Genomic DNA, 13,720 nt, shown 5'->3' on the forward strand with positions numbered 1-13,720 from the left:
TTTAATTGTGCTCAACTCTAAAACATGATAGGAAACAGGAATCAGTTCAACTCTACTTCTTAAACAGAAAAAATCCTTCTGTGGACCATTTTGCATAGAGCCCCTTTCAGGTCCCTGTTCCTCAGGCTGTAGATGAAAGGGTTCAGCATGGGGGTCACCACTGTGTACAGCACAGTGGCTGCCGTGTCTTTCTCAGATGAATGTGCAGAGGAGGGGCTGAAATACACAGCGATGATGGTGCCATAGAAGAGGCCAACCACAGCCAGGTGGGAGCTGCAGGTGGAGAAGGCTTTCCACCTTCCCCCTGGGGATGACACTCTCAGGATGGCAGAGGTGATGTGGATGTAGGAGATCAGGATGCAGACAAATGGGGTGACCATGATCACAGCTCCCTCTGTAAGAATCATCAGCTCATTGAGGTGTGTGTCAGAGCAGGAGACTTTCAGGAGAGGAATGATGTCACAGAAGAAGTGGGGGATGATGTTGTCTGCACAGAATGAGAGTTGAGCCATGAGCAGGGTGTGCAACAGGACATTCAGGTTGGCAGTGACCCACGATCCAGCCACCATCAGAACACAGAGCTGACGGGTCATCTTTGTTGTGTAGTGTAAAGGGTGGCATATGGCCATATACCGGTCATAGGCCATCACAGCCAGCAGGAAATTGTCCATGTCCACAAACATGAAAAGGAAATACATCTGTGTGAGACACCCAGAGAAGGAAATGGTCTGACTCCCAAGTATGTGGTTGACCAGCATCTTGGGGACAGTGGTGGAGGAGAAGCAGACATCCACGAAGGACAGGTTGCTGAGGAAGAAGTACATGGGGCTGTGCAGGTGGGAGTCTGTGCTGATGGCCAGGATGATGAGCAGGTTTCCCAGGACAGTGACCAGGTACATGACAAGGAAGAGCAGGAAGAGGAGCTGCTGCTGCTGGGGCTGCCTGGAGAGTCCCAGGAGGAGGAACTCGGAGACGCTAGACTGGTTGGAGCCTCTCATTGGACTATGAGCAGGCAAAGATGATCGAACCCTGAAACTTGTGAATACTGGTGAAGACTGGATCACTAAAATTACAGAGAGATATGCCAGAGGAGTGAGGGAAAGCATGAGCATCTTGCTCCCTGCAGTGACTTTGCTTCTTCATGTGCAGTGAGCTCGCTTGTGTATGGGCTGTGTGTGGCATCTCAGGAAGGGTGCTGGACAGAATATGACAGTGGATTCCCAGTGAGCTGTGTGTGCTGCTTGACCTCTCTACCATTGCTCCCTTTTTGATCTTTGAGACAGGGTCTCCCTGTGTTGTCAAGTGTGGCCTTGAACTTAGAATCCTCCTGACCTTGCCTCCCAAGTTCATGGGTAACATGACAATGCCTGACCATCTAATGTTTTTTAAAAGTTCAAATTTTTAAATCACTTTCTGTTTATGTGTATTGGTGTTTTTCCTGCATGAATGTCTGTGTGAGGGTATCAGATCCCCTGGAGCTGGAGTTAGAGACAGTTATGAGCTGCCATGTGGGTGCTGGGTCCTCTGGAAGTGCAGCCAGTGCTCTTAACTGCTAAGCCATCTTTTCAGTACCAAAGAACAAAAGTGTGATTTTTAAAAACTATAGACATAGCCTGGTGGTGATGGCGCTAACCTTCAATCCCAGCACTTGGGAGGCAGAGGCAGGCAGATCTCTGAGTTCAAGGCCAACTTGATCAACAGAGCAAGCTCCAAGACAGCCTACAGGGTTACACAGAGAAACCCTGTCTCAAAAGAACTAAAAAGAAAATTACCAATATAGGAAATCTAACAGAGTTAGGAGTGAGGGTGTAGCGGTACACGCCTGAGTCCCAGGATGCAGAAGGAGGAGGAGGAGGAGGGCCAAGAGCTCAAGGCCATTAGCTACATAGCCAGTGGGAGGGCAGCCTATGCTACATGCAGTTTAATTTAGATGTCTATCAGTGGACTAATGAACAAAAATATTATGGTGCATATATGCAATGTGGTGCTTTATTTAAAAATAAGAACAAAATTAGATCATTTGAAGGAGAATGGAAAGAAATAATACTACTAACATGTTGTGTAAAATATTCCAGACTCAGAAAAACAAAACAAAACAAGCTACATTTCTTTTTATTCATTTGTTGTTTTGAGCTTTTTTTTCCCCCGAGACAGCACCTCTTTGTGTAGCATTGGCTGTCCTGGTACCTGCTCTGTGGACCAGGGGCCTCAACCTCACAAAGATCTACCTGCCTTTGCTTCCTGAGTGCCTCCCACCGCCTGGCTACATTTGTTTTCAAATGGAAAATCCAGGTTAAAAAAAAACACATGATCAGACCTGGTGGCACACACCTTTAATCCCACTGATCCAGAGGCAGAGGCAGGAAGGTCTATGAATTTGGGGCCAACTGGTCTACATAGAGTCTCAGGGCTACCAGAGCTATATAGAAAGACTGTATCTGTTTTTAAATTAACATTAATATTATTTTAATTAATATTAAATTTTAATTAACATTATTTTAATAATTCATAATAAAAACATTAAAGTAGAAGGGGACCTACTTCAAAGGACAGGGAAGCCAGAGGGGATACAAAAGACAGTAAAGGATAAGATGATTTGCATGTGATCAAAGTACATTTTCTACATGTGTAAAATTGCCATGATAAAACCATTATTTTGTATAATTAATCTATATTAACAATAAAATATAAAACCACAAAAAACACACATACTTACACACAGTGGCAGCCATAGATGCTAACAGGCAGCAAGTATTTAACGCCCCAGTATTATCGGCATCATCAGCATCATTAGCAATGTTGCTTTACAGGAAACATGGGCTCTCCATGCTCTCTAATCTGAATGTATCACACATTCCTGTTCTACAGACCAATTTGGCCTAATCCAAAACCACCTCCAGACTGCTGATCACATTGTGCTGCTCTCTAGATTCATGTCTACAAAGCTCACCTCTGAGTTCTAAACCAGGACTTCTTGGCTAGGTGCACTGAGCTGAACTTGTAGAATTAAAGCAGAAAGAATGAATCAGAGGTATGAGCAGAAACTTGGCCAACCTGGACTGCCCACAGTCAGGATCCCAGAACCTGACCAGACAGACACTGGTTATAATGGAGTGATTATAAAGAATGGTCAGGACTGTTTCTATGGCTCCACTTAAAACTAAGGGGTGTCCCTGGAAGGTTTCCACTCCAATATACAACATAAAATCCTTCTGACCTGACTTTGAGAGCAGATGGCAGTCCTCCGTGCCACCAGAAGCGTTGGGCTTGTTTCACTTCTTTTACTTGGCAGAAGCTGTAGTTCTGAGGAAGGGGAGGTGTCATTGGTGTTGTCTGGTTGTGTAGAGGAGGCTTTGGAGCCTGGGCTCAGCCCTCAGAACCAGAAGGACATCTTGGGGAGTTGAAGGGCAAGCTCTTCAGAGGAACTTCCATGGCCACGAGGGCCATGGTCCCTGAGAGCCTCGTTAGAGGCAAGCAGAGAGCAATTTGTCCTTTCTCCTTCTTGGGCTCTTCGGGGTCCAACACTGATAATAAAGACCTGTCACCTGAGTTTCTGCCTCACAACTTAAACGACACTGAAAATGGTGCATCCTGAGGGTAACTACAGGCAACACCCTTCTGCTACAGAAGAACTCGGAATCCAGTATTTTCTCCTCCACCCAACCGGTCTGAGTTAATGTCATTAAGAAATGTGAAGCTACATAAGAATCAAGATACTCACCTTTAAGAGCTGGCTCAGTTAAAGGCACTAACCACCAAGCATGATGGCCTCGGCTGATCCCCCAAGACCCACATGGTCCAACTGGCTCTAGCAGATTGTTCTCTGATATCTACATGTGCACTGTGGCTTGCTTGTGTACACACACACACACACACACACACACACACAATTGGTTTGAGTAAGAATGGCCCCTACAGGCTTTTATTTGAATGTTTGGTTCCTAGTTAGTGAATTGTTTTGGGAAAGTATAGGAACCCATCTTTGGGGGCTTTAGTTAAATCCAGTTATACCTGAGAGGAAGAGTGTGGATTGAGAAGTGACAGGTAAAAATAGATACTAAGGAAAAGATAGAGGCACAGTATAGAGTCAGGAAGAAAATCCAGTGAATACTGAATGCCCCAAGTTTATTCTTCAACATTCTAATATACCCACACCAAAAGGGGAAAAGGCAAGAGACTTCTTTACCAAGATACAAGGAACAAATAGACTTACTTCCTTAATTTTCCAAACATTCAGTAGACTAAATCTCTTGTTATGTGACATTGAGGGTTAAGAGTAACCACACCTTAGACCAAGTCTCTTGTTATTTATTTTTTAAATAAATTTATTATTAAGTATACAGTATTCTTCCTGCATGCCAGAAGAAGGCACCAGACCTTGTTACAGATGGCTGTGAGCCACCATGTGGGTGCTGGGAACTGAACTCAGGTCCTCTGGAAGAGCAGCCAGTGCTCTTAACCTCTGAGCCATCTCTCCAGCCCCGTCTCTTGTTATTTATATAAAACATTTACACCTTAGACCAAACATCCTGCAGTAGTCATGCCTTAGAACTTTAGGTCTTATGACTTTAACGTTGGAAGAGAAAGAATAGTTTTTTTTAACTATTTGGCCTTAAGTCAAGATGAAGTAAAGCCATCTCTCTGGGCCCCAACAATTCCCCCTTCCCCTTCTAAATTCAATTAGTTAATACCTGTGCTTCTGCCACAGGACAGATGACTGTGTCTGTCTTAAGTTGTCTTCTTTCACCTTCCAGGCTTGCCTGTCATTGGAACACACATTCTGTCATGTGTGACCTGCCTTAGGTTGCCTAGAGGCATTAAGATCTTACCCATCTTTGACTATCAGTCTCTGCAATAAAAAAAAGATTAGGGAGGAGTGTGTAGCTTGCTGCCATGCACCTCTGAGCCAACTTTTCATGGAGAGTTCACAAGCAAACCTGACAATACTAAGTAATGCATAAGCTTTTATGGCTACAATATCTCCTACTAAAGGGATAAAGGTTGACCAAGATAAAATGACCTTTTAAAATTGGGCTAGGGTATCTCCAGTAGTTTTAGCTGTATCAAAATCTAAATCTGCTTTTTGTCATTACATTGTATCTAAAGACTCATTAGCATCATGTCAAATTCCTATCAGAATGAGTTCTGACTTTTTTCCATTCATAAATACTTGCATAGCATAGAAAAGGTTGCAAACATTAATAATTCCAGTATGATTATTAATAATAGACACATAATCAACCAGATTACAATTCTCATAATTTTGATTCAATCAAAGGACAGTAAAATGTTCTTGTGGTGAGTGAATTAAGAGTAACTGCAATTCTGAACCTTTTCTTTTTCCCTCTCTCTCAGAGTCCAATGCATTGCTGCTCCTAACTTCCAAAGATAAGTGTGAGACACGACAGTCCTTGAGTATTGAATACTAGCAGCAAAGCTTTTGTCCAACTCCTCCTCATATACCGACAAGGGGCTTTAGCCACACATCACCTCCAAAATAGTGTTCAGTTGTCCTAATAAGTTATTTTCCCCCAAAGGGGAAGTCTCTAAGGCAACAGAAGAAATGAATTACGACTGGCAAAAATGAGGCCGGGCGGTGGTGGCACACGCCTTTATTCCCAGCACTCGGGAGGCAGAGGCAGGCGGATCTCTGTGAGTTCGAGGCCAGGCTGGACTGACAGCCTCCAAAACAATACAGAGAAACCCTGTCTCATAAAACCAAAAAAAAAAATGAGTTCTGTGTCCCAAGTTGAATGAATAAACTGCTAGACCTCCAGTCCTTGGCCAGATCCAAGATAATTAAACTCATAGAGGTCTGGGAAGTTGGTGTAACAGGTTTGTGGAGAACCTGGAAATCACCTAGTGTAGTCTCCTTCCCTTCTCAAACTATAGAATGATGACACCAGAGGGTCAGGAACACAGGTTCAGCAGATCTCATTCAAATTTGTCTGAAGTCTCAGTAGCTATGATGTCATTCCTCTGCTCTACACATCTCACCAAGCATTCATTTTCTTCCTGTGAAGAAAACACAAACATGCCCTCAACCATTATTAAAATAGGATCAGGTCCTTTCAATAATCCAGTGCAAGGATCTTTCCATTTGATTTGAGAGTTTTTAGTCTCTCATGTTAGAATCTATCAGCGGCAGATTGCTCACATGCATCCATATTTAAGAACTTTAAGATGAAGAGTGCATGGCTTTATGTATTATGTGGAAACTGGGGGTACAACTCCTTTTTACTTATTTTTTTGAAGTTGTGTTTTCAAGGAGCTATGGGCACGCTCCACAATTCCTGGTCCTTCAGGATTGTAAGGAATGTCTGTTTGTGTTCAACTTTCCATTAGGAACAAAATTGCTGAAATGCTTTACTGGAATATACAGATCCATTTTCCAGTTTTTTTTAATAATTTTAGGAATACCATGTAAGAAAAACATTTTAAGCAATAAGTTATTGCATTCTTAGTGGCTTCTCCAGTTTGCAGTGGCCATTAAGAAGCCTGAATATGTATCGACTGCCACATGTACATATTTTAATTTGCTAAATTCTATAATTTGGGTAATATCCATTTGCCAAAACTGATTAGGAAGCAGGCCTCAAGGATTTACTACGAAATTAGTCACAGGTGAATATTGTGGGCACACAGCACATTGTTTGACAATTTGATGAGCAGTTTCTCTTGTTAAACCAAATTATTTTTTGTTTTGTTTTGTTTTTCAAGACAGAATTTCTCTGTATTTTTTTGAAGGCTGTCCTGGAATTCGCTCTGTTGACCAAACTGGCCTCAAACTCACAGAGATCCATCTGCCTCTGCCTCCTAAGTGCTGGGATTAAAGGCATGCGCCACCAACGCCCGGCTTCTACTTTATTTCTAACTATGTATTTAGTTGATAATCTTATTGGTATCTTTTGGTATGGCTGCAGGAATAGGCAATCCTGTCTGTAAAGTTCCCATTAGCTACATGGTCTCATTAACTTTTCTCAAATTTTGTATTAATCTCCACTTTTCAGATTTCTTTTCAATCATGAAAATAGAATTCCAGGAGGAATTAGAAAGCATAATATGACCACTGTCCAGCTGTTCTGCACTAACTGTGTTTTTCTTCTGATAGAGACCACTGATCTATCCATACTGGCTCATCCCTTTTCCAAATAAAAGGATCTGCATGGAGTGCAGGCTTCTCAGTGACCTCTCCTAAAAACATCATAATCTTGCTCAGGGAAGTCTCATGCTAGGCACAATAGGATCAATTCTTCCCTCATTCTCCTTGCCTAGCTCTGGATTGGGCAACAACCCCTGTTAGAACATTTGATGGCCCCAAAAAGTGCATTGGGACTATATAAATATACCCCCATTTGGATCATAATCTCTTGACTCTGTAAATTTACATGTAAATAAGGAGTAATATATGGTTGAAAAGTCCCTTCATGATCTTCTTCATCTTTCCAGGCAAGTTCATTGCTACTTTGCTTAGGACTCTGAGTCTGACCAATTCCTTGCAGCTGTGTAATGGTATCTGTCTTGGCCATGTTGAAGGCCATGGACTGGCTGTGGTAACAGTCGCCTCTGTTCCAGTGTCCAGGAGACCAGAAAAGCTCTTGCCATTTATACATAAAGTGACATCTGGGCACTGTGGACCAATGGCTTGTAGCCAGTAGGTGTCAGATGAACCAATCCCAGATTTTCCTCTCTTACCTCTCTTAACTTAGTTCTTTGTTTGCACTTGGAGAAGTAAAATCATTTGTGCACGTCTCTGGCCTGACTTTACCTCAGAAATTCCATTTGGTGAGTGAGTCATAACCTTGATTTCTCCCTCAAAATCAGCATCAATCACTCCAGGGACAACAAACATTCCCTGCATAGTGTCACTACTTCTTCCTAATAACAATCCTACCATGCCACTTGGCAAAGGCCCATAAAGACCAGTGGGAAGAGCTACCATCCCCATCTCTGGAGTTAAAGCTGTGTCAGACTCACTGCCCGACATTATGAGCAAGCTCCCAACTAAATGCTTTTTTCATAAATTGTCTTGGTCATGGTGTCTCCTCATGGCAATAGAAAAGAAACTAAGACACACACATTGCAATTTTTAATGTTTTGAAAATGAGAGCCAGGCATGATGGTGCACACCTTTAATCCTAGCACCTGAGAGGCAGAGGCAGGTGGATTTCTGTGATCCTCAGACCAGATTGGTCTATATAATGAGTTTAGGCCAGCCAAGTATACACAGTGAGACCCTGTCTCAAGAAGAATAAAAATAAAGTAAGATAGAAAGTTACTAAGGTCTGAATGTTCCAGAGCTGTGCACACTTCCTGATCCACCACTACCTGTTGTTTGACTTTGGGACAGCAACTGACCTACTTCTTTAGTGTCACAAAACCTCACCCTCCATTGCATAAAGAAGTAAGTCACCTCAAGGAGCTGTGACACGTAATTGAAACAATTGATATTAAATATCTCAGGACTCTTGACCTTGTCAGAGTCCTTATCTACCAGGCAGAGGTCATGCATTATCATATTTGCATCCTTCACTCTGCTTAGTCATCTGTACCCTGGGTAGATAACATCTGAAGATCATGCCACATGCACATGCACCTTTACATGTCGATGGTCATTTTTTGTAAGGGACCATGGGACATGTATACTGCTTGTTTGGTGTTTTTTTTAACTTTAGAGGGAATAAGAGATAGATGCCATTGCTGAGTCTATTTGAAAGCTGATAGAATTTGGATTCTAATAAGTAAAAGAGAATCCTTTAGTCCTATGGGTAACCCTCTTCAAGAATTTTTCTTAGGGCTGGAGAGATGGCTCAGCAGTTAAGAACATTTCCTGCTTTGCAGAGTCCCCAGATTTAGTTCCCAGCACCTACATGGTGGCTCACGACCATCCATAACTCTAATCCCAGGGGCTCCAATGCTCCCTTGTGACCTTGCAGGCACCAAGCATGCATGTGGGACACAGACATGCAGGCAGGCAATAGACTCACACACATAAAAACTGTTTTTTAATTTTTTAAGGATTTTTTTCTCTATAAGCCAGAGATAGTGGAACATCCTGTAAGCTCAGCACTTGGGATGTAGAAGCAGGAGAATTGGGAGTTCAAAGACAGCCTCAGCTACATAGTGGTAGTTAGTGAGACCCTGTCTTCACTCTCTCTCTCTCTCTCTCTCTCTCTCTCTCTCTCTCTCTCTCTCTCTCTCTCACACACACACACACACACACACACACACACACACACTTTTATCTATAGGTATTTTAAAGGAAAGATTTTATTCTAAGGTACAGCATTTGATCTTATGCATTATGAAGTTCTCTTTCCTGGATTAATACCAGTAACTGTCCATAAAAATAACCACACATTCTGAGTCAGTAGTGTCACCTGAACCCTTGAAATTATGCCTTTTGGAAGGTTAGAAATAATGCAACTGTCCCCAACAAGTTTTCGTTTTGAAGCTTTGTCTCTTGTTAGTGTCCCTCTTTTGAGAAACTGGAAGCTCTAGGTCTGGACCACTGTTGTATTCTTAGGTGATGTACCTTGCTTCAAGCTCCTGTCTGCCCCTCACTCTATGCCCTGTCTGTCATGAGATGGAAAAGTACTCGACTCATGCTCTTCACAAGCACACGGGGTCAGACAACCACGGGCTGACCTCTCTCCAAAACTCTGAGCCAAAAATAAGTCCTTTGTTGTGTGATGTTTTGCTCTTTTGCTTTTTGGCCTTTTTGAAGGACCTACCACCCAGCTCCCACACAGGGAAAGCTTATTCTTAGTTATATGCCTGACCTTAGCTTGGTGTATTTATAACCAAATTTTCTTAAATTATCCCATTACCTTTTCCCTCTGAGCTTTTGCCTTTCTTATTTCTACATATCTTCTTCTTGTTCTGTGACTACCTGGGTGGCTGGGTGACTGGGTAGCTGGTCCCTGATGTCTTTTCCCCTTTTTCTCTTCCACTCCTTCTTCCTCATTCCTCCTGTTTATACTCTCTGGCTGCCAACCCCATCTATCCTTGCCCCCACCTCGCTATTGGGCATTCAGCTCTTTATTGGGACTACCAGATGTTTTAGACATGCAAAGAATCACAGCTTCACTGAGTTAACCAAATACAGCATAAACAAAAGTCACACACCTTAAAATAATATTCTACCACAATCCTCCCTAACTTAAGTTTTTCTGTTAGATAGACCTGCTCTAGGGACACAAAAGTAACCAATATGAAAAGTACATGTTACTCTAATCTGCCATGAGTTATTTATTATAACTCAAATTCTTCATGTGTCTTAACACTGTGTCTTACCATTCAGCCACTACAGATAACTCAAAACTAAAGCCCCAGGATTATGAGCTCTTTTATCTTTAAACACTCACTAGATTGGTGCCTCCCATCCTATCTCCAAAAATAGTCCCCCAAATCAAAATAAAACAACACACAAAATTAACTATAAAAAAATTCAGAAGGACTAGTCATGAACTTGGAAAGGTGTTATGTGAAAGTGATAGAAAACAACCGTAATAAGCCTAAAGAGAAACAGGATCTACTAATGTAAGTAACTGCAAAGTTCCAACTGTCTTTTTAGGAAGCCTGTGTTTTCCAATACTACTAAATTCAGGACCCTGAAGAACACATCACAACCCTGAATTTCTTCTTCACTTTGTTTCTGTTGTGTGACTTCTGGGGAGAAATAAAGAAATGTCTCTTCAACACAAATAGTGTGAGCATTGCAGCTTGGATGGAAAGGGATCCTGACAATTGGGAGCCAAGGAATACTACAAAATCCATGTAAGCATAACACCTTACAGCTAGCTCTGCTCCAGGGGAAGGTTTCCCCAATGTGAGTCTAACAACTGCTCCGGCAGGGGAGTGTTTCCCCAGTGAGATTGTTACAGCTCCAATCTGCTTTGCTCTAGAGAAGTGCTACAGCTCTGCTTAGGTACTGGAAGAGTAACAATTCTGCTCTGCTAGCAGAAGTTTCACCAGAGAAAGTGTTACATATCTGCTCCACAGAGCTCTTCTCTTGGCCAAAGTTGTTACAGCTGGGATCTAATCCATCAGAAATGTTACAATTTACAACAAACCTCACTGAAGAGGTTTATTGGGCAGGGTAGCAGTCTGCGGGTGCGAAGGAGCAGCAAACTGAATGGAGTACAGAATTATACAGGATTTCTTGTGGGTGGGTGGATTTTTGTGGTTAGATTCTAGGGCAAGCTCAGGGATTGGTGAAATTTCAAGAGCCCAGGTCCTGGGGTAAAGTCGGGGTCAGGGTGTTTTTCCTTGGCCCAGGTCTCTGGTCTTGTCAAGGACAGGGTGTTTTTTCCTTGGCCCTTTTCACCCTACAGATAGAGCATCAACAAAGAAAGGGAGTGTTCCATCCAAAGCCTTAATGGAGAGCCGATGATGTCCCTGGGGTTATTTTATAGGATTGCTGCTGAGGGGTTACTTCTAGGAACATGAGTGAGGTTCACAGGAGCACAGGTGAAGGGTTACTCACACCCCATGGGAGTGGCTTACAGGAGCTTGGATGAGAAGTCACTTAGAGGACATCAGTGAGGGATTATAGGAGCTTGGGTGACTCCAAAGCATCTTGATCGCTGACAAGTCCCATCCCAGCATGACAACAATTCAAAAAGCTGCACCACTGGAGTTCCAACTCCTGGTCAACTTCCTCCTGCCTGTATCATATATAATCCATATGTAGCAGGAGGATGGGGGTTAGGACAGGACAGGGTGGATAAGGCTCAGACAAGACTCAGATGACATCATCTTTTCATGAAGGAGTGTTAACAGCCCCATTATCATTGCCATAGACCTACCTATCACTGAACTGTTTTGGTGTTTGGTTGTCATGACTGCAGGGCCAAATATTCTGTAGGTCTCCATAGCAATCTGTCCCAAGTAAGATGGCCAAATGTCTTGTCAGGCCAGGAAAAAAAACAGCTTCACTACAATAACTTCTATTCAACTTCATTTTATAGATTTTCTCTTGCCATATAACATATCTATCAATAACTCCAAATATCACACCCTCCCAGACCAACAGTGACTCCCAAACCAACAATGACCTTCCAGACTAACAATGATCCTCCCAGACCAGCAGTGAACCCTTAGACCAACAGTGAGCTCCCCAGGCCAACAGTGAGCCCTCCAGACCAACAGTGACCCTCCAAGATGAACAGTGACTCCTCCAGACAAGGTGATTCCCCCAGAACAACAGTGACCCCTCAGATCAACTGTGACTTGTGGTGATATATTATTTATGATTTATTAAAACTTGCCTGAGTATTCAGAAAGCAAAGTCAGCCACAAGCTATAGAGATCAGGGAATGGCGATACACACCTTTAATCCCAGCAGCCTTAGAGCTAGGAAGTGGTGGTACACAAATTTAATCCCAGGACTCTAGATTAAGAGATAGATGGATCTCTATTAGTTCAAGGCCACACTAAGCTACATGAAATTGACCCAGTCCTAAAGAGAAACAGCTCACACAAAGATGATCTCAACACTTGGGATCACAAACCTTTAATCCCAGGACTCATGAGAGGTATATATAAGACAGGAGCAAGGTCTCAGATCAAGCATTCATTCTCTAGCCACATTGAAGATAGGAGGATTCATTCTCCAGCCACATTGAGGATAGGAAGACATCGAAGTCTCAGGATTCTCCAGCCACGCTGAGGAGAGTCTGCAGTCTGAGGTTTGGTGGAGCCAGCATTGCCTTTCATTCTGAGGTAGAGCAAGAGCCAGTGCCCAGCTAGTGCTTTGATTTTCTGATCTTCAGCTTGAAGCTTGAACTGCAATATCTGTCTCTGGGTCACTTGTTTTTCACGCAATAGTGACCCTCCCAGACCAACAGTGACAACACACATACAGTCTCTCTCCACCATGAGTTCATGAGGCATGTGTGTAAACCTGTACCAACCATTCTCAATGGAAGTGTAGGATATTGTGGCCATCCTGGATCATGGACCAAATGTGTCCTACTACAGGTTTGATCTTAAGACACTTCATCTCAGTTATGAACTTACTGAGATAGATCTGGAATCACTTGGGAGATAACCCTCTTGGGCATGCCTGAGAGACATGATTTTTGTTGTATCAAAGGTGTTAATCCCAACAAGATCCCATAGTTCCTGAACCTCCTCCCTTCCACTTTGTCTCAATTAGCCAGTTGCATTAGATTGTAAAACTGAGATCCAACCAATGGATTGAGACTCAGTCACCAGCTAAGCTACATCAGAAATAGAAGACCAAGGCTGTCTTAGCTAAGTTCAATATCCCTATTTGGTTTCTAGTGCACTCTTTTTACAAAAATAAATTGCTTTGCCAAGTTACTTTCTCTTAGTATATTCCTTCTGCAACATCAAGATTTATTTTGCCAACAATTGTTAGGCTCATCCAGGATTTCAAATCCATCAGAGAGAGTATTTAGATCCCCTCCTTTAGGGGATGTGGTAGCCTCCAAGATCTCAGGTGAATGACACTTTTTTGGGTCCATAATTGTTATAATTCCAGGATAGAAAGTTACTCAGGAATGTGGAAAGCCCCAATAAAATGCCTTAGAGATCAGAAAGCTCTTGTACAAAAGAACATAGTAGAAAATGCAAAGAATGGCAAAGACTCCTAGAGGTTGAATAAGAATGAATTACAGTGCTGCGCCACAAGCAAGTCCAAGGTATCAGGAAAAGAAAGACCAGACATCCAGCTGTTGGTACTAACAGAATA

General features: G+C 42.6%; 1 protein-coding gene across 1 annotated transcript; it reads right to left on the reverse strand.

Annotated features, from left to right (window-relative positions):
• LOC121141106 (olfactory receptor 1361-like) lies at positions 1-998 on the reverse strand. Its single transcript, XM_040747966.1, has one exon. The coding sequence runs from the start codon at positions 996-998 to the stop codon at positions 60-62; it is 939 nt and encodes a 312-aa protein (XP_040603900.1). The 3' UTR covers positions 1-59.
• Between the last annotated feature and the right edge of the window lie 12,722 nt (positions 999-13,720).

The sequence above is a fragment of the Mesocricetus auratus genome, unplaced genomic scaffold (assembly GCF_017639785.1).
Source record: "Mesocricetus auratus isolate SY011 unplaced genomic scaffold, BCM_Maur_2.0 Super-Scaffold_100007, whole genome shotgun sequence".
NCBI lineage: Eukaryota > Metazoa > Chordata > Mammalia > Rodentia > Cricetidae > Mesocricetus > Mesocricetus auratus.